We start from the raw sequence: 22,439 nt of genomic DNA, 5'->3' as shown, positions 1-22,439 counted from the left end.
ACAAATAGAACTGTTAAGACAGGAAAGGAACTGACTAAAGAGGATATAATACTACGTTGTGCTATAAGGATAATTACAGCCTTGGAGTGAGATTATCCATCCTGAAAGATCTGTTATTGGGAATAAGCTTATTAAATATTTGCATTAGTAATATGCACCCAAAAGTTTGTGTTTGCTAATGAAATTTGGAGATGATGAAGTTGGCAGGCAATATTACATCAGTGAAGAATGGGACTCGTACAGGAAAAAAAAAAAAAAGGAATCCTAGAGTAAGAGAAATGGGATGGAAGCGAACAGAGTAAAATGTTACACCTGGCCTTTAAGAATTACAGAAATGACAGAGCAGAATGACTTGGGTGTTTATAACCTGTTTGTGGACAGACATTTAATACAGGTGTGAAAAAGGCAAGTGAGAACCCCTTCTCATTAAAGTCTTGGCTGATAACCCTGGGAATTATTACTGTTTCACTAAATGTTGGTAAAACTTATAAAATCTAGGCCATTATTGCCTAGCAAAGATGTATCCCAACTAGAAAAAAAAAAAAAAAAAAAGATTACATGGACATATGTCATAGTGAAGGCGAAGGGAGGATGGACTACAGTGGACACAAGCGTTCTGGTTCTCTTACTGCTCAAAGCAGGGACTAGGTCAGTGTGTGCCCTTGCTCCCTCCTAGACCCTGCACCTGGATTCTCTCCTGCACAAGCCAAGATGAAGGGAGGAGGACGGATTGCACCTCATGCATAGTCAGACTGAAATTGGGAATGCTTCCTGTTTCACCCTGCTTATAGGTAGCTTTGCAAATTGCTCTCATACAACTATCTCTGAGAAAGAATAAACCTGATACTAAAGCAGCTACCAGAGCTAGCAATTCAAAACAGGTAGTGAGAAAGAATATTCTTGAAGCTTGAACTTAACTACTTTTGGTGTGAAATGTTCCAAAGTAGATATATAATCTTTAAAAGACAGTAAGGTTAGTAAGCTGGAAAGAGGTCAAAGTGAGGTGAAGAGGGTGTGCCTATAGAGAGGGGGTAGTGGTGGAACTGTGAGGGACAAACCTCCTAGACTTCACCATCATCCTCTCCACACACACACATATTCTATATATGATAAAATGATAGATGCCATGGGTTAGCTTGCTTGGGTGACGCTGATGGCTCCCTTAAAGAAGGTCATGTGATGCCAGGGATAGCAGATCACAGGTAAAATGAGCTTGGGAGGCATGTATTTGTGACAATCTCAAGCAACTTGATAAGGAAGATACAAATACTACTATTGTAAGAAACAGGGAGAGGCCTTGTCTTCCCTTGGAACTTGACATTCTTGCATAAATGGAATACCAAAACATTGTGGAGTGCTTTTGTAATATTTGTTTTCAGTCTGAAGACAGTTTGTAGCATGACAGACACTGATTGTCAAAATGCAGGCTTGGACCAACCCAAATGGGCCCTCTCGGTGAAAGAGATGCATTTCTTTGGCTCTAGGGAAGAGATGCTATGACAACAGCCTCCTAACAACACAATACAAAGCTCTTAAATACTATTGGAATGGCAATATATTTTTAGAGATACGATGAAGCAAACCTGCCCAACCCACACCTAACAGGCCAAGAAGCTGGAGCTGATGTACCTACTGTTATCAAAAGGCATCTGATACAGTCTACAGCGTGGCATCCTTTACCTGCTAACCTAGAAAGATGGGCATCCCTGCCACTGCCATGTTCCTAGCACTGTGAAACTGTTTTAACATTGATTCAGTTAAAATGCTGTTGTCTACTTTGTTCCCTGTTCCTGCAGCAACTGGCTATTCCCCAAGTTTCTTCTATCACAGAATAACCAAACCTAACTTCATTCATTATGCACTTTGGTTGAAAAAGATTTAGTCTTTCAGTGCCAGTGAGCCCTAAGGCCAGAGTGAGCTCAGAGTTTCTGTGAATGTACCAGGATGTAAAACTAAATAGTCGGTATATATATCCCCTGCCCCTTCTTACTCTTTTCATTTTATCTTGCATTATAATAAGATAGTGATGCCCTGGGTCTTCAAGTCCAAATCCCAGCTCTCACAAGCAACTTCATCATACAACCCTGCTCATAAAACAATATCGTAAAACCTAGGTCTGTAGTTACCTCTCTGTGCACTGCTTTGATAGTTAGAACTCTAACTATCAAATTTTCCAACTAAAATTATCATGATTCTTTTGTCCTTTGCTTTAAATGTTGTTCGTGGCGGGTTTTTTTCCTCAACAGCATTTACCTCAATTTATTTATAAAGCGATCATATCCTCTCTGGGTCACTTTTTTGTTTGGCTTAACTGTCAAGCTCTTTCATCAAGTGTATCAGACACAACATGAAGCAAGACGCTTTCAGATGCAGCAACTGCACAAGTGTGACTTCCAACATACTTGAACACTGTCTGATACAGCCCTTCTCAAAAGCTGGTCCATAGGCAGGACAGTAGCCAGCTCCTGTCCAGTTCTGCAGTATCAGTGGCAGAAGGCTGTGCTGCCAAAGGTGGAGAATTCAAACCCTGCTGCCGACAAGCACAGTGAGCCTTCACACCCGCAGCAAATGGAGATCTAGAAGTACACACTAAATTGTTGTCCATTGCGGGTTTTTTTCTTCATAGACACTAATGTATGAGTGACAATCCCAGCTTACTGTGACAGCATACAGTATATTCTATACATTGCAAAGAGAATGACAGAAAAGAATTTGAATAATTGATGACTAACCTAGCAACACCTGACTATTTTCTAAATTAAATTATAGCCTATTTCCCAGTCAACAGTGGAATATCACTAACACCCTGCCATCTTGCCTGGCTCCATTGAGGTTTCTAAATACTATATTCCCTTCTCTGACTTCACCTCTACCCGCTGTCAGGCTCCATTAGGCATAACAAGATCCAGACAGATTCAAGATTAAGCAACTTTTTTATAAAATCCAATTGAGGACTTTCTTACCTTGAGGGTGCAGCAGATATTACATTAACCAGATTGTGCATGCTTTCCATGCAAGAACTAAAGGCATATATATATATATGCACAGTGACTTAATTCTCTTAGGAAATAAGCGGGGGCTTTCTAGATTCCTCCCACCATAGACATCATGATCAAGCTCAGCTAATTGAGACCTTGTGAGGAAAAGGGTGTTCCTTAGCAAGGCCTTATTTTTCCAGAAGCAATATGGGAGTGCTGTTGCCTGGCGTAGGAAGTCTGTGCAGATTATTAAGGCAGTAATAGTCACGTGGAGAGAGAGGAACCAGGTTTAAAAAGCTCCTTACTGGCTAGGCTACAGCTTCAGCTCCCAGAGAGACTGCAGTCCCAGAGTGGTGGAAGCAAGAAGGAGGAATCCCCCCTTCAGTCAGCTTCCCCCTCCCCATAGGTGCGAGGGAATGGGACAGAGACATCCCCAGTGCTACCTGGTGAGTCTGTCAGCAACGTGGCTTCAGGCCTCTGCAGCTGGGCGCAGAGGCTCTCCTTATGCCCAGAACAGAGCTTGTCCTTTATTTGCTATGGGAGAATGGGCGTGCAGGCCCACTGAAACGCAGGGGAGTGGGGGCATATAACATGGGTATGTATGTGATGCATGTGGTGGCAGTGACGGATGGTATGAGGAGTAGGCAGCAGAGTAGCTGTGCATGAGTGTAAAAACATGGGTTGTACTGCATGGGCAAATGGCAGGTATTTACAGTGTACTTACTATGAAATGACTGTGGACAGGGGAAGTACTTGCAGCACGTATGGCATGAAGTGTCAAAAAGAATAGAAGAAATGGTCTTGTGTGGTGTACTCAGAGAAGATGAGGGCAGGAAATCATGGAGTAACCAAAAGAGAACATATGAGCTGCAAGTTGTAAGCGTACAATTGCTCTGCAACAGTACAGCCACTGCTCCAATGCTTCACCCAGATGAGGGCTTTCGGATCCAAGTCACAGCTTGGATCTTGGAGCTTGAACCAAGAGCTTTTTGTGAAGGCAGAAAAATCTGCAAATTGTCAATAGCTGTCTTACTAGCATCTTTGTAGTCTGTGGCCTAAAGAGAGGAGGGGAAGATGCCAATATGCGAGCTTCAACTCTGAACTGGGTTTCTTTTCCACATTCCAAGTTTGCAGAGGAACCTGGTATTCTTAGCGAACCTCTTCATATATTACAATTATAATACTGTATTATCAGTGCTAGCAGAGTGAATAAGAGAGGTAAGCTGTAACACCACTGAGAATCCTCTGCGATCTGACCTGTTCTCATTGATGCCAGGCCGAAAGGAAGCTGTTTAACACTGGGGAGGGGAAGCCACTTTCTGCCTTTTGTGCTTGAATTTTATGCCCTTAACAGACACTGAATGGAGAGTTACTGCTCACAGCTGTAACAGGAAGAGCCCCTGAAAACCCCTTTCTGCAGCTGTATTTAGGCAACTTTTGGCACCAACCACCGCTCTTCTGCCAGCTAATTCTTTGCTCATTCAACATGCAAAAGACTCGGGTCCCATTTGGAATAGCAGCAAATAGTTAGTGTCCTGCAAATACCTCAACCTGACAACTGATTCCTACCAGCCCCACGCTTGCCTGGAAAGAAAAAGCCGGGCATGCACCAATCCTGGCATAGGAGTATGAGCAGTGTCCAGCTCTGCCATTCAACCCGCACCCCACCAGGTTCTGATGTCAAAAGCCAAATTCTGGTGTTTAACTAAAGCCACGCTAGCAGACAGGGGAAAGCTGCCTCTGTACTGCAGCTCAGTCGGGGAAGAAGGCAAGTGGGCAATCCACATTAGCTCTACCTGTTGCCTGCTAAGGTTGCCCGGCACTTTCAGGTTGCCCGACCGGGGATGCCTATTTGGCCTGGCGGGAAGCAGCAGCTCCGGGCGCCCCGCAGCCTGCGGCCGGACAAGCCCTAATTGTCCAGCTCTAAGGTGAAACTGCCGCCGGGGGACAAGGGGCAGCGCTGGCGGCGGGGCAGCGCGGGGCCGGCCGGTGCGGGGCTCCGGCCGGCTCCGCTCTCCCTGGCCCAGCCGGCTCGCGGCGCGGGTCGGGAGGCTCTGGCTCGGTCTCCGCCGGCGGCCGGGGCAGGGGCGCCGTGCCCCAGGTGCGCCCGCGGCTCGGCAGGCTGCGGGCAGCGGCGCCGCGCCCGGCCGCTCCCCCGCGGAGGAAGGGCGCGGGAAGCCCCGCTCCCCGGGGGCACCCCGGCGGGCGCGGGCGCCGCGGTCCCCCCTCTCCCGCCTCATTTGCATGGCTCTTATTACGGCCGTGCCTCGCTCCTGCCGCGCTGACACCGGCGGGCTGGAGCGCGGAGTCGCCTCCAGCGGGAAGTGCACTTCCGTTATCTGCGCGCCCGCTCCCCGCCTCAGCCCGCTCTCTCTGGATGTTTAAGGCGAGGATGAACAAACAGATCCAGCCCGACCGCAAAGTGTCGGTGGTGGCCCCCTTGCCGGAGCGCGCGGGGCCGCCGCCCCCGCGGAAGGACGTGGAGCTGATCCTGGTGAAGGAGCACAACGGGGTGCAGTACACCAGCAGCAGCCTCCTGCCCGCCGCCCCCGCGCCGCGCTACGGCCCCCAGGACAGGGAGACCTGGGGCAAGAAGATCGACTTCCTCCTCTCCGTCATTGGCTTCGCCGTGGACCTGGCCAACGTCTGGCGATTTCCATACCTCTGCTACAAAAATGGAGGGGGTAAGAGCACCGCTCGCGAGGTCCTTTTCCCCGCGCCCCAAAGCCGCACCGCCGCAGGGGCGGCATCCCCTTCTTCTTCCCGGAGTTCCAGGGGGGAAGCCAAGAGCCGGGGCTTACCCCGCTGTGCCCGGGAGCGGTGCCGGCTGGCGAAGGGAGGAGCGACGGCACTGCCGCTCTGCCCCGGCGCTCCTCGGCTCCCGCTCCGCCAGCCGGCACCGCCGTCCCGGCGAGCGGGGCACCCGCCGCGGCGCCGGGCCCCGAGAGCGCACGGGGTGCCGCTCCCCGCCGTGCCGCTCGGGTCCCTCACGGCGAGGATTGCTCGCACTCCCCTCGGAGTTTAACTTAGCTTTGAGCACAGGCGTATGCGCCTTCTGCTGCCACTTCAGCCTGCTTTAACGCTTTTTTCGTTTGCCAAAAATGGCATCTAGAGGGGAAAAAACAACACGAAAACAAAACAAAAAACCCAAGCCAAAACCACTTGAGCAGAAAAACGGCATCCAGAAAAGTTACCACCGGACCACTGAAAGTTTTCTTGGGGGCAGTTTTAACGTGGGATCAGGATTTCTGCCCTTCCTTCCGCACTTTGGGGGTTTGCTACAAACAAAACCTCACCTCCTGCACAGTTTGGCAATGACAGCAACAACAACAAAAAAATTACACACAATAACTACAGTTAGCTCACACTGTCTGGCACATTTTTAGTAAGACCTTAACTCCACCATCCCCCTTCAATACGCTGCGTTGTCAGTGATGAGTCCACACTGTGATGGAGTAACACCATCTGCAAGCCGGGCAGGTGCCTGGGGTGCTTTCCAATCGCACATAGGAAGAACAGACCCTGCCTAGCAGATGGAGGACTGTTTGTGTGAATGGTGAACGACACAGATAGAAGAACTACTAGAGAGAAGGCATGTTCTTTAAGACAGTTATGTATGTCTTGATAACGTGGTTGCCTGGTGATAAAGGCTAATGGTTCACACTTGTAGCATAAAATACTTGCTTCCTGTGAAAAGAGGAATACAGGATGGGAAAATCCCTGTCAATTAACATGGAATTACACCTATCCTTGGAACTTAGTAGGATACTAGAAAGGGCTGGTACTGAAACATTTGGTCTAGTTTGGTACCTCCAAAACTTCTGAGGGGAGTCAGAAAATCTCTCTGCTCACCCCCCCAGACAGGCTGAAGAAAAGTAGTCAGTACTGAAAAATAACCTCCATCCTTATTTCATTATCTCCAAAAATGATTCTAGCAATTCACACTACAGCAGTACAATGCATCATGAACCCAGCAGGCTTCCACATGTCAGGTGCAGGTGTAGCAGCAGCAGCAGCATTCATGCCCCTCAGTACATATATATGCACCATTGCCATATCTCCAGGTCGTCTGGCAGTTTTTAGGGAAAGTGATATATTCCCCTCAATCAATCTCACATTACACTAGGTGACACCCAGAGTGCTTGAATTCTCTTTTCAATCGTATTTTGGGTCACTTAATGTCCTAACCTACTTCCTTTATAATTTGCCGCTAGCTCAGGCACAGGAAGTAACAGCCTGCAACTCTTGTGTGTTTTGTTTAGTCTCCATGTGTTCTTGTGTCAGTTCAGCCAGAGAAACCTGGGTTTGCATTAGCATCTTTTAATTCAAATACTTCCAAATTGCAGCAGAGAGAAATCTAACTACTTCACAGCTACACGAGGCACCCTTCAGTGAAAAGTTTGCACCAATTCTTCCATACCATCAAAGTGAAATCAGACCTTTACAAGCAAAGGTAGAGAGGCCCTATGCTATCAAAGTCTATAGAATGACTGAGAACTGCTTACTGATACAGAGATTACAAGCACTTTACTCTGCTCTTCAATAGAGAACAAACCGCAGTGTGAAGCATCTCAGTCAACACCTAGGATGTCATTCTTCAACACGTATGTAATATCACAACATCCTTTACTGGCGCTTAAAAGACTTATTTTACCATAAAATGAAAGGTGGGATAATCCCGATGGTCAAAAACGATCAACAATGGGCTTTTCCTAAGGAGGTGTTCTCATGGAGGACATCAGCTAGCTGACCTGGACAAAGACACATTGGCTGTGGCTAACAGGGGGACAAACTAATTTTTAGAGTTTGATTGTGTTTGGCTTAATGAAGTTTAATCATATCTAGGTATTGAAATTATTTTTCGTTTTCTATGCTGTTTGATAGAGTATGGCCATCAGCATATCAGCTAATAGTATTCAGTCATGACAGAATTTCCAGGATAGACCCATGCTGAGAAGTACCAAATGGAAATATAGCCAGGGACTGGTTAACAGCTCTCTTCCTTCTCTTTACGACAATTGTCTCTATGTTATCTTACAAATTTTCCGTCCATTGGACTTCCATATCAATTTTGTTTAGTATAAACTCCTGTAAGAGATTCAGGCTCTAAAAGTACTGAGTTTCAAGGCAACTCACTCCCTTCTCTATTTCAAACTGGGTTTTGGAGCTTGTTTGCTCTATGGGTAAATTTTCCTACAAGACCTCAGAACGTGAGGCAATGGGCAGAGCTATGGGAGCTGATTTTCATTGATATCTTTTTTTCCCCCACACTACTACTGCAGGAGGGAACCTTTCTAGCACTAGAACAAGTTTTCCTACCTCAAAAGAATAATCCAATGGGTTTCCTATAGCTGCTGGCTTACATATCTGCAAACAGAAGGTGTAATAAAAATAAAAGTACCAATAGATGTGGAGAAAATTTAATTTCATTATCTTAGTAGTTTTGGTGGACTGTCGAGCAAGCTGAAGAGACAAAATCAGGTGGCATTTCTATACTTTCAGACTTGCTCTTTAAAAAAGTTTTACAAGATGCTTATAATGGGATTACAGTTTGCCTTTTGATATTTACAAGGAGCTAGTAGATAAAGGAAACGAACCCCAAACAGATTAAACTTGAATTGGATGGCATGTATAAAGTAAATTAGTGGAAGGAAAAAGGTTTCCTTTCCTCTTCCTCCCTCAGTTTCTCTTTATCCTGAAAACCTCAGCGATTAGTCAGCCTCAGCAATTTAACTGGACCTGACTTTAGACAAAGATAGTCAAATATGAGTTACGAACTCGGATATCTTCAACAGATTGATACAAAATAGGCAGTGAAAAGGAAGCATGTTGCAATGCAGTAAGTCCTAAGCCACTGAAGTATTTTAATGCTCGTTTTCAGCATAGGTTGTGCTATCTAGTGAAAAGAAACTCTGTTATCTTTCCAAAATCTACACCCACAAAGGTTCTACAAACACTGTTAGATGTTCAACAGCAGCATGGAGGACATGGAAGTGATAGAAAATGGCATCCCTCTTTAGATCTGAAAAAAAGTGATGTGGGTGACATGTAGACTGTTATGTTCCTGAGACTGGCTATGATTAATTTAAGATGCCAGCAGACACACTAAGGGCTTTTCTATGCTTGTAAAAATAGGTGGTTCTCAGTAAAGCATGAGAACTTACAGGAACTCAGAAGGAAAGTATAAATACACCCTGTATTCCCTCATTCAAAGTTGACTTTTATAAGGACATGGATGCGTATGCACCCCCACTTTCTTACTAGCCAAATCCTTGTGTTTCTTTCTTTGATAAACGCCAGTGAAATTTCCTGATTAAAACCTAGACATACAGGCTTTTAGCTTAGATCTTGAAGTTCCACACATACAGAACTCCAATAGTTTACTTCAGTGAGTTTTACTTACACGAGGCATACACCACCCAGTGGTAGTTACATAGACTTTTTTATGTTAGGTAACTTTGGAGACGGCAACGGTGGTGTTAACAAGAAAAACCCTATTTTTATTTTAACAAGCTGCCAGTAACAAAAAGCTAGAGAGTAAAAAGCATCCAGCAGCACTAAAATGCTGAATGAATAGCCAGAAACATCTGTGTTTTGGGAGTAGCCTGCTGAGAGACCCCAATGGGACTTCTGCACAAAGATAGATGGCAGAATGTAACCCTTCTGTGAACAACTGTGATTTTTGGAAACATTCTTCTGCTATAAAAAAAAAAAAAAAATCCCCAATCTTTAGTAAGATCTAAAAAGCTAGAGTGTTTATTTTTTGCATCAGTCACCTACTTCCATAGGACTTGCCTGCCTAACAAGGGCAGAGACAGATCCAGTGGCTGCCTTATAATATGAAATGAGCCACAGAAAACTTTCCAGACAGTTTAGTATGATCAGACAGACTGGATGAGATCTTGCCCTCACTGACTTCTTGGAAGCAGGATAAGCCCACTATGTGCTCTAAACTACTGTATAAGATGACAGGGAGGCTTTGTACAGATGGTAAAATTCTGCAAGCGCTTATTAAGCAGGTAAGGCAACACTCCAGAAGGGGGAATTCTCAAACATCACCTTGTCACTTTGGCTGATCAATAAACACCACAACTTACATGTATTTGACTGCTGCTCACAGCACAAAGGAAACGCAGCAAATCAAATACTTTTTCTGCAGTCCATCTGTGAGAGTTTCAAGGAGCAGGGTATGTCACTGGAGAAATCATCAACTACGGTCATTTCTACTGACTGTTCTCACAAGTGCTATATCCTCGCTATAATTCATTTCTGGCAAGAGCCTAAATATTTATTTTTTTTTTAAAAAAAGAGACTCCCTAGCTGTATGACTGTCCATGTAAGTGGTCAACATCAATATATTCAAAACAAGTCTTTATAACACATCCAGCCTTTTAAGTACTCCCTAGTTCTGTAAGAGGCTATGCTGAATTGAAGAAAAGTATTAAAATTAGACTCTCATCAACTTCGAGAAAGATTTACCCTGATATTTGGATTACATCTAAAATTTTACTGATGCCAAATGAAGTTGAGTAATGCCTGGTATGATTAACTGATGTGCTCACAGTGGAGGAGGAAGATGCTTAGTCTTAGTTAACAAAGCTATTGTAGTTTTTGTACAGGATACTTTTAGTATTAATGTTAATTTTTGGTCTGTTTTCCTGCATAGTCATAGGCAAAATTACTATTTCCCATTGAAATTTGTTGAAAAAGAATTTACCAACATAAAGTACTTTTTTTTTTGTGAGCCAAAGTATTTGCAAGGTCAGTCATGTTCCGACTACTCATTAGGAAACATGTAATTGTCGGATTAGTCACTGGAGACTTATTGTATCATAAGAATCAGATTAAGCTTTTCATGAATTTACAAATAGCTGTAGATAAATATTTTAACAGTTCTCTAGCTATCATAATACACACTTTTAACCTCCTCTGAAGCATTATTTTTAAAGTGTTTGTAGACCACAGTATTTCTAGAAGAAATTGTTTCAAAGAACAGTTCACCAGCAATCAATACACTTTAGAACAAAAGTAGCTTACAATTTATCCTAATGCTCCCTTTCCTATTCATACTCCCATAAGGCGTAACGCAGGACTGAGCAATCCACAGCACAGGTACCAAAGACAGCACACAACCAAATCCGAATATCACCAAACAGGGCCAGCACAAAGGCAAGAGCCAAGAGCTGTTGCACACTGAGTATGACACCAGGGAAAGTATCACCTCCCACAGAGCTGTGAGCCTGCCTAGTGCACCACTTCACCAAAAGCAAACTATGATGCCAACCAGCAGCACCTTGCCTTTCTACTAGCTCTGCCCCCTGTGGTTAGCCAAGTGTCTGCCACCAAATTTTATCACTATTTTGAAAAAGAATGTAGTCTGGCACTTTACACTTCAAAGGTGGATGACCTTTGCCTTGTAACATCTGGGTTTACGTTCCAAAATAGCATTGATGATGAAAGTAATCTCACTGCAAAGCCTACGCCAAGAGTTTGACTCATCAATCAATCAAAGCTTAGATGCAAATCTAATGTTTTTCTATAAGGGATTTTCAATTCCTGTTAACAGTGACCTCAGGTAGGTTCAACTGTTATGCTGATCTCCACACTGTGGCCATGAGCTCCTGGGCATCGTGTGACATTGGGAACAATATTCAGTTGTGAAGTGTGGCAGTACCTCCTTCCCCAGAGCTGGATTCAGTGGCCAGCTCACAGTTGCTCTCTTCCCTTTCCCACATGACTTCACCACCTCTCTTTCCTTTCCTTGATCAGCCACTAATCGTCTGGTGTACACAGGGCACAGACTCACCTTGGCTCACCAGCACTGGAGCTCACACACCAGTTGCCAGCCGCTTCTCTGAATTCCCTTGTTCTCTACATGTCTTGTTGGCTCAGCATAATAAATCTTTGGAACTGTAATGTCCATAGGTTTATAAGCTACTATGTCACATACCTACTACACAGTTGGTAAGAAAGAACTGAATCTTCCTCACCCAAATCTTTCATCAATTCTAAAGTTCTAGGTTCTGACTCTGGGATAAGATACCATGAAATAGTGTGTAGGTGGTACAGTATATGGACTCTCAGCTAATACATGGTTGAGCAAAGAAGTTATTTGTCCCTGAACAATTCTAGCAACCCTTAGATTGACACTTCTACAAAGGTTCTAGAGACAGACAAGCACAGAAAGGTTCTAGACAAGATTCATAGTACTTAGCTTGATGTTACGCCTTAGGAGGACTATCCTGTGATTAATGCAGGGCAGGTATTCAGAACTGATCTAAGGGGTGCTCCAATCAATCACCAAAACTGGGTTTCCACCTTTGCTCCTCCATGTTACTGAGACAATAAAAAAGCTGGTATGAACCAAACGAGCCGTTCTGACAAAGCAAAGATACCTCTTGCTAAGCGTGCTGAATGAACTCATTTTGATTACTTCTCAGAAGCACTTCATTCTAAAGTAAGAGGCAGACAAGGCGTCAAGTAGTAAACTTTGTTGTTTGGAAACTTAAAATCTCTGCTTGAGGTTTTCCCCCCTCTCCCCACCCGCCCTTATTCCTATATGCCCTTCTCAATGCTGCCAAGAAACTGAAGCACTGAAATATCACTAGAAAGCCATTTCAGTAGGATATATATCCCTCCTGGACAAGTAAATTTTGAACGTCACATTAGGAAGCCTTCTACATTCGTATTAACACCCATTAAAACAGATACAGGGGTTTCTTAGAGTTTGGCTAGGGATCTCAGGTTTTGGATACTCGTTCAAGCTGAAGTAGGAGGCACTCAGGCTTCATCTGTTTCTAGTCTGTTTTCTCAGTAACAACTTTTTAAGCTCTGTATTAAATTCGCTGGGAGCAATGGAAAATAGAAAGGCTGTATTAGGAGTGTAGCAGCCAACAGCCCTTCTTTACTGAAGAAACCAAAATATCTCTAAGGAGACTGAGACATGGTGTACATGGTTTGGGGGCAGAATTTTCCTTTCATCTTTTGGCAAAATATCACACTGTCTGTCAGTATGTGAATACAGCTCCAGCAGTCTAAAGATGTTATTTCAAGACAGATGCTTTGCTGTCCATACTTCTACCCATACAAAACAGAATGCTAATACAAATACTACACATAGGATCAGGGGGAACATACAGCTTTAGTGAGTGTTTAGGTACGCTGTGAGGGAAATGATGATTAAAATCAGTCGACAAATTACTGAACCTCTTGCTGTGAATTAAAACAGAAACAAATGGTTTAAAGAATTCTGAACAGTTCTGAGGAGCAACATCAAATAGCTCATGCTTTCATTTTTACTATGTCTAATGGGAAGCACATCAGCAACTCCCAGTTCTAAAGCCTTTGTCCCAGGTTGCCAACTGATTAAATAGTTAAGAACTGTAGTATGGCTGTCTAATACCAGTTTGCACTGTAAACTCCACAGCATTTACATACATTGCAATTATTAGATGATGCCCTCAACACTATTACAAAATAATAAACCATAACCAAATAAATTCTATACTTGTATTTATATTAAAACATTGTAATTGAGGAGGCAGGAAACAAATTTAAATGGCATGTCTTTGTAATACAGTTCAGGATCTTTCAGTACTACCTTGCTTTTTGTACTTTCCATTCTTTCTGTATATATCCTACATATATAATATACAAAGCCATGATAATGGATTTGGGCAAATCTTGCAACTGACTGTTGACTTGAAATGTGACCATAAGAAATTACTATTAAAGTTGAAATAAATTGTATTCAGGACAACTCTGCTGCCCCAATCCAGTTTCAGTGTAGAGTATGTAAAGACTCCAGGAATATCACACTGATTATAAACCTTCAGTTTCCCTTTCTGGGGCATTTGGAGACAAAGGATTCATGTTAGTAGCCTATTACCCGTGACTTGACAACCTGTAATTCCCTCCTCCAACTACAACTCCTTAATCTTCCCGTTTCCTTCTCCCTGCCTCCGAGTTAAGTCTTGAACCTTTCATGTCAAGGTTTCATCCTAATTGTGTAGATCTTACACACTGGTGCCAAGTCAGAATTGTTTCAAATGAAAGGCTTTACTGACACCCAAAACTTGACTTCATAAAGATGGATATCAGAGTCCTTCAGGAAATTGGCATTAGAAGTGCCTAGACCCCCAGTAATGCTGAATAAACCCTGTTCCTATGGAAGTTCTGGAGAGAGAACTGCAGTGTAATTCTGCGTCTTAATTTCTGTATAGGTACAACATACTTAATTTTAGCCCTACAGATTTTGAAACCTTTAATCCATAAAGAAGGGGGAAGGAAGTGTGGGGAATGGAAGGGAAACAGTTAAGTTCCTTGCCTTGTGACATAGTATTCTTCATGAAGACCATAGGAACAAACCTCTAAATGACTTATTAAAGCTATCCTTTGTTTTATTTTTCCCTTTTCCTTCTCCTTTCCCCTATTCTCCATTTGAACAAGTTTTGCAATCTCTCTCCTGAAGCATGACAAAGGTGACAGCACAGTACACCACTTTGAGAACTAGGTTCTACCATTCAGAAACAGAAGCTGCCAACAGGGAGGTCTGGCTATGTAAGCCACATACTTCTTTACACTCATATTCATCCAAAGCACACTACCAACTTTCCAGTGCGTGGAATTCGGTGATAACATATTACTAAACAAAAACTAAACAAAACTTGGACAGGATTGGGCAAGCAGTTGTCTTTTGCCAGTCCATAAATGTTTTTTTTATGACTAGCATTCCGATTGCTGGTATGCAGTAAGGCAAGCTGCCCTTATTATACAATAAACCTTTTTATAGAAGATGGTAATTTTCCCAGTGCTCCTACTCTTTAAGGCTTTATAAGCACAACCACTCACTTCCAAAAGCACAAGTGATTGCAGAAGCTGTGCTTTTAATGTAGGTATTAACTGGTTGCTATTGTTTGGCTATTACTATTGTTTAAAAATACAAGTTAATTTAACTGTCCAAAATAGGGTCCAACACTCCCAAACTGGTGGTGTTAGACTACACAAATACAAAGCCTTTTTGGACTGCTCTGTTATAAACTGCTTCCCTAGAACAAACCCAGCATCAGAAGAGCAGTACCGGTTTGATCCCGCCCCATTGAAGTACACAGGAGTTGTGATTTCAACAGCAGAGACTATTACTCCTTTACGGTCTTTATTTCAGAGCTGAGGAAAAATACTGCATGCTTTCCAAGCACTGCAATTAGTGACAGAGTGAGCAAAAAGCCATTCCTTGCTATAGCACTCTTGTTAGTTTTTGTGGCATTGATGTACAGGAAGGATTGTGGACAGATAATTGCACAGCATTCATCTTTACCAAAGTCTGCAGAACTGTGGGAAGCCACTGATTTTCTGGCCCATTGGCAGCATGGAAGAATACACCCTATCTGATTGCCTCACTGACCATACAAACAAGCTGTTACCATGGGCCTAACGTACGTACTGAAAAAAAGCAGCCGAGTATTGTGTATCTTACTTTTTGCTAGCTATTTATAATTTATTCTGCACCTTCTGAACTATGAATAGCACTCTTCAGTGATTTAACTTTTATTTCTCTTCTTTTTCTCTTCTGTAATCAGACACCTCTTGCAATGTCTATCCTGAAGCATGCCAAAGGTGACAACAACTTACTTGCCCTAAGGTCGGTATCTCAAGGAAAAGTATGATACCGATTCCAGTCAAATTCCAGTTTAATAAAAAAAGGAGAGGCTGGACTTTTCCTGACACACCACTCTACACAACACAATAGAAAACTTTTTTCACACCACAAGGTGGAGCAGTAGATCCTTAGAGATCTTCGTAGATCCTAACCAGATAATTAATGTAACAACAACCTACTGCATTTATAGAAAAAAAAGTATTACTAGAGCACCTAACAGTGTGGCTCGTGACTTTCAAATACAGAGCTGCCCAGTAATAGCAAAGACTGTTCTCAAGCAGACCCTTCTTGGATTTCCTCATTCATTTAAATTATTAGGACTTTATAGGAGTGGCAGCTTTTAGTGATGCCAAATTCACATCAAGGAGCTCCCTTGTCAGCATGGAGACAATCCACTGGTAACAAGATGTTACCCCCTGAAGACACTATTTTTTAAACAAATGCAACATTAAAATGGAGATACAGTCTCTTTCCCCCAGGGAATGATACAGGAGGAAATAATTTCTCAACTACTAAGTTTAGGAGGTTGTTCTCTGCAGTCCCCTCAGAAGATTTACCTTTGGAAAACAAACAAGCTCCACACAGAATTTCACTACCATTCTTTTTTTTTTTTCATGCTTATTTTTTTTCTTCTTCAATGTTAATGTAACCCGCCTTCCAGCAGGTCTCAGTGTCTTGCCTTCTTGGCAGAAACATCATTATTTCACAACATCAGTTACAGAAAGCAAAGAGTTTCAGTGAGCAAGAACAATTAAGTATATTGGACTAACTATGATATTAGAAAGTTCAGGGCTAAGTGTTATCAAAACACAGCTTAGAAGCTACTCAAAGGTATCTTTGCTACAGGACTGTTTGTCAGCATGCAGGACTGTATCTGCCTTCTGATGTCCAGTAATACTGATGCTAGAAGAAGCTAGAAGAAACCGACTGAGGAGTGGTTATAGCTGTACATGGGCATCTTATAAATAAGATTTATCATAAAACTAAGGAATAGCTTGTGCTGTGCAGTGCTTTTGTCTCCTCTCACAAGAGAAATGCAGATGTGTCAATGAGCTCATGAGGCAGGTGTTGGTGAGACCAGAAACACTCCAGGATTTTGTTTTGGGGAAGTGTCTGATCATTTGCTCTTTTTCTGCAGTTTGTTTCTCAATTATATACGGCTCTAGAGCCTTAGTTAAAATCAATAGATTTGTAAACCTCAAGGGAGAAATCCTGACCCAGCTGAAGTCAATGGGTGGTTTTTTTCCATTGACGTCACCAGAGTCAGGATTTCAACCCAAATAGCAGACGTCTCTCTCTTAAGGACTCCTAAGTAGACAGAATTTCCAGACTAAGAATTATGTGAGAAGAAAAACAGAGTAAAGTAATAAAAAACTATTCAGACTAAACTGATATAGAAGACTTCCACTGACTAATAACTGATCTTCACTCAGTGCAATAGCTTAGTACTTTACCTAATAAGCAAAATGTCAGGACTTACACAGATGATGGTCATTATTACACAAAATAAATTTACTCTGTGAGAGTTAGACTATGACCTCGGTATTCTCCTATGTAGGGGTCAAGCAATAAAAAAAGTACTATTTTAAGAAGTGCCTTTTACTCTCACAGTTTCATAGAGACAAATGATTGGGCAGGAATCTCTTAGCTTTCAAGGCTAAAGAGAAAAGCTGGGAAAATACAAAGCAAGCACAAGAGTAAAAGCTAGAAGGCAAATAAAAGGATTGGGCTAGAAGATCTTACATATTAAGACATTTTAAATTATTCTGGGGCCTAACCCGTGTTTTTTGAACTTTTGAAATTGGTGGTTGTAGGAATATAGCTGGCATCGGTTACTCTCTCCCTTGACTCTTCCCTAAAAGAAAGTGACAAACAGTTACCAGGCTATTCCTAAATTGCAGGTTAACCCTTCATTGATGCATACAGAGACTGATGACAAAAATCACTGCCTCTAACCCTAAATTAAGAGATTTGGAGATCTTCAAGATCACCTAAATTTTTCCTTCTAAATACTGTTTTACACTCATGAGGTATTATGTGTTTAAAAGCCATTTACAAATATGAAAAAAAAAAAAAAGGCTGTGTAGTATGTTGAAAACACCAAGCTCAGACACACTGATTTATCATAAGGTCTGAGTAATCAATGAAGAAAATTGCCCCGCAATCTGCCGTAGCAAAAGTTTGCACTGTGATGAAACAAGAAGGATTTTCCTTCAAACTGTTAATAAGCCTCTGCTTCATCTTGGCAGTGAGCTATGATGGGCCCTGAGGTCATTTTCACATTCTTCTATGGCATTTCAAGCTAGGAGGCCCTCTGCAGAATGGCAGTGATAAAGTACGTACTGGACAGCTTGGACTGAGGGGAAAATTTACTTCATTGCTCAAAGCCTATTAGGAAAATAGTCCACTAAATAAGAACAAACATAAAGCTCGGGTTTCAAACAAATAAAAACTTTTGTGTGATTAATTCCCACAGAAGAAGGAGAGTAATTGGACATAAAAAGAAGGAATGGTGTTGCTAGCCAGTGCAGCTAGATCTACTCATTGGAGCAAGGTAACATTGAGAGAAGTAGTTATTACAGTCCTCCTATATGGGTGCTACTGAGAAGTTTTGCTTTGTGCCCACAATGCCTGAATTCTCAGACCCCTCCCAATGGCTCTGCATTGCATACAGAATATTACCAGCACTACCCTAGGCTAAATACAGATTTTTTCCAAATTGAAAGGTTTTCTCTGAAGAACGCTGTTTCAGTTTTTGTGAAATTCTTGTGTTCAGTGCTAATAGAAAGCTACAAATAAGCCACAGTCATTTGGAAGCTACCCTCACCCAGACCTTCCAAAATTTTAGCACAATCCAATAGCAACTATAACCTTTGATATGAGTACAAGGGTTTTGCCTTGTTCAAGGCAATTTGCAGTAATAGCCATCACCGTAATGGTAAACTTGCCAAAAACATTGCCAACAGCATCACACACAGCCATTAACATTTACAAATAAATTAAATTGATGCAACATTTGTTCTCTTATATAAGAAAATATTATTTATGGCTAGATAGCATACTATATATTTCAAAATATGTGTGAAATCTGTACTTTGTAATGTATATAGCATGTCTAAGAAATACAGCTGTACCAGAAAACTGTACATAAAGAATACTTTCCAGTAGTGTTGACAGGAAACATAGGCAGGTTTTAATAAAACACAGAGAATGGCTTTATAGTGTATGTAACTGTTTGCCTTCTACTTTAATGCCCTGTATAAACATGCATTATATATAGTTTAGAGTATAGTTATTTTGCTTCCTTTAGTGGCATCAGAAAGAACGTTCGTCTTGCAAGCTTCCTTTATAATGACTGAGAGTAAAGGTTAGATTTCCTAGAATTCTTATAGCTGGGACCATATAACTGTCTTACAATTCTGTGCTAGAACACAGCCCTTTATTGATAGGAAGAATTTAGAGGATTCTGCTGTGCAAGAGTTTGTAAAGATTAAGATAGTACAGAAAGTATTACACTATTACAAATAAATCTCTAGTAAAGCCTAGAAGGAAAAGGAATGTTTTACTTTGGTCACCGAGTCAAAAAATTTGAGTTACAACTTAAAATTGGATTAATCACTAAATGGTAAGGCAAGTTTTCAGTGTACCTCAGAGTGTTTATACTTGATTCTTCTCTAGCAGAATTTCAAGGCATTTACCTCCTATTGGTTTGTACATTAATCCTCTTGAAAGCTGCCTGGCACTTGTCTAGAGTTGATTTAAGATGTCTTAAGCACTTTGTTTTACTCTGGCACAGTAATGCATCTCATGCTGCCTAAAACGGGTACTGTGTCCTCTCCAGAGGGTGCTTAACTTTGGGGCCGTTTTTTATTTTGACAACCTGCAAAAGAAAAGCGGTCTTTAAGAGAAACCCCCTCCATCTGTGGTTGTGTTGTGAATCACAAGTTGCACTGTTACATCTACAGAACAAAGCACATTTAACACGCCTTGTCTCACTGTGTACATTAGCTACTACTGTGGCTCTAGTTAGCTCTGCCAGGGCAGTCGCATCACCTCATATTAGGCACCCAATGCAGGTGGCATAACTAGGAGGTCAGTCTGCCCCGTGTATATCCTGTACAATGTACACAGGATGGTGAGCAGCTCCCACAAGGGCAATCCTGAGAACGTTAGAAAGAGTAGAAAGACCAAATCAAGGACTAACATTGCCTAAATGAGGGGCCGCAATCCAGAGGATTCACCCCAGGCTCTTTTCTAGTAAGGTGGAGGAACATGTCAGGAATAGAAACTTGACATTCCTGAAGCATCAAATGCGCAGCTCAAATTGAGTACCATAACTTAATGTGGGTACAAAAAGTGCCCACATAACTTTTCAACCTGCCAATATATAAACCCGCTACACCAAGAAATACCTGTAAGGTGGGAATTTTAGACAGAAAAGCATGAATCACTGTAATTCATTAGTTTAGTTCACTCAGTCTCTTCAGATTATAAAAAGAAGGCTGAAACACTTGATTGCAGGGCTTAAGCATCTTCACAGGAGGGAAACAGAAAGTATTGCAGAGTATTTTAATTTATCAGGTAAAGTACTGCCACAATCAATTGTCAGATATATTCAAATTAGAAATAATGATTTTTTTAAAAATACTGGGTTTTATAAAACACCAGAGTTATTAACCTATGAAATAAACTACCAAAATACACAAAGGATCTGCCTGCTATCTTCAAATCACGATTGTATGTTTTTCTGTCTGAAACTCTAGTTTATGTTAGACAGGAAGTTAGATCAAAGTATCTAACAGTCCATTTTGGCATCAACATCAGATGGATCCATGAATTTTGAAACATTCATTTTAGTTTACAGCTAGCTGAGACAAAACAAACACAAACAAACATACAAGTTCTCTCAGAAGGGAGAGAAAACTATGACCAAGTCTGTATCTGAAGTGAAACTTGCCAAAATCTCCCTGGCACCAAACAAGGACTTCCCTACACTTAAGAGACAGCTAAAGCTGATGAAATAGTATTTCCTTTCATGAATATGACTATGTTCTGTACATCACAGAAAATAGTTTTTCAGTACAAACCTTTCAAGGAAAACATCCCATAAGGTTACGTTATTATGGATATTCTAGTGCTGGAATCCAGCAAAATCTGCTTATCTTGATCCACAAGCTCACAGCAAATAACTTCTTATGTCTTCATTCAAAAATATTATTAGCCATGGATGTTCTACCACCAATAAGTCAGGGTACATTCTGACAGACAACTGATTTTGTACATCTCAAGTACAGCCTACACCTTACATGGGTGGTTTTGCTGATATGCAATTGCAGGTGAATATACCCTTGTGTCACCCCTAATAATTGCTAGGTTGGGGGAAAAGCATGAATAGAATACTCTTGTTAATAAAATGATAGAAGTGTATTTTTTCCTCTTAATTTATTATCTCTTAAGCTTCCAGTCATGTCTGTTGTGAAGCAGCAGAATTCTCCAGCTAGGCATCTGCACGCTGACGCAACAGTCCAGTGTACATACTTCCTCTGACCAGCACCTTCCAAAGAGCTTGTGAACTAGAAAGTTTGCCATTTTGTTCCCAATAGTGTTAGCTGTTCCAGGAAAGGATACTACCACTCGTACAAACCCTGTCCTGTTGAACTCTAGGGATTTCATAAGTCACATAACAAAACAGTCTACAAGATGGCTCCACATTCCAGCTCACTTACTCTCTCATTTCTTTTTTAAACCAGCCAGGTAGTTAAAAAAGAAAAAGGCAGAAGAACAAGAAGATGGATTTGGGCAGGAGTGTTAGTAGCTAGACCTTCACATTGTTACAAACTCCAGGCTATTTACTTAGCAAACTACTGTCAAAACTCACCTTGATGCTAATTCATTTATTTAGAAACAAAGGGGCCAGCTTCAATAGTACTCTGCTATAAGGAGGCAAGGTGTAAAACCAGAAGCTATCACTGCAACCTTGCAAAGCAGATTTTTGGACTTTCAACAGTCACAGTCATGGCAGAAGATGGGAATGACTTAATTTCCTAAGCAAGCAGCAGTGAGAGTGTTAGGAAGATCAGCAGTAGGAACCCCCTGCAAAGCTCCGGAGCGCCCACTGCCACACTGGCCAACCTCAAATCTCTCAAACCCACCATGTCTCTTTATCCTTTAACTTCCTATCAAACAACATAAGCCAGGGCTCCGCTGTACACTCCTGCAATTGTCTTTAAACTACACACTGTTTTAAAGGTGATCATTTCATTTATTTATGTAAATAGGACCTTAGACAATGATTTGGGTGTTAACTTATGAATGAATCATGCTGCTCTGAGTGGCTGGGTATATTTAACTCTCATTAATTTGTTCAAAATAGCTACTAATGGGTTTCTTTACCTCATTACTCTTGTAACAAAAAGCCAAAGAGATGACTGTGTTTGCATGGAAGGGCTTGGGTAACCCTTTCTCTTCCAACCCAGTGACCAGCTTATAAATACACTGCACTTAAGTCACTTCAAGCGATTTCAAGGCAGTAACAGGTTAACAGCTCAAGACAAAAAAATGCAGGCTTCAGTTGGCATCAGTCCATGAACAGCACCAAAACATTTCTGGAAACTATTTGTTTTCACTTTCTTTTGAGTAAAAGGAACACTATTAAAATTGGAATTCTGGAAAAACTGAAGGCTCTGAGCCCAAATTGAGGAGTAGAAATATAAATAGGTTCAAATCTAGCAATGGTTTGTTAGAGGCAGTTGCTAAATATAAGGGCTTCAAAAGAAACATGTCACTCACCATAGTATAGCTCC

At 41.8% G+C, this 22,439-nt stretch overlaps 1 protein-coding gene across 1 annotated transcript in view; it reads left to right on the top strand.

Annotated features, from left to right (window-relative positions):
* The first annotated feature begins 3,394 nt into the window (after positions 1-3,394).
* Positions 3,395-22,439, top strand: part of SLC6A2 (solute carrier family 6 member 2) — a 72,432-nt gene continuing 53,387 nt past the window's right edge. Inside the window, exons 1-2 of the mRNA XM_086469637.1 lie at positions 3,395-3,424; positions 5,365-5,662. Coding sequence (XP_086325763.1) covers positions 3,395-3,424; positions 5,365-5,662 — 328 coding nt within the window. The remainder of the gene's footprint in view (positions 3,425-5,364; positions 5,663-22,439) is intronic.

Source organism: Leptosomus discolor, chromosome 8, assembly GCF_034619465.1.
Source record: "Leptosomus discolor isolate bLepDis1 chromosome 8, bLepDis1.hap2, whole genome shotgun sequence".
In the NCBI taxonomy this organism is placed as follows: Eukaryota; Metazoa; Chordata; class Aves; order Leptosomiformes; family Leptosomidae; genus Leptosomus; species Leptosomus discolor.
This window is presented reverse-complemented; position numbering and strand designations above follow the sequence as displayed.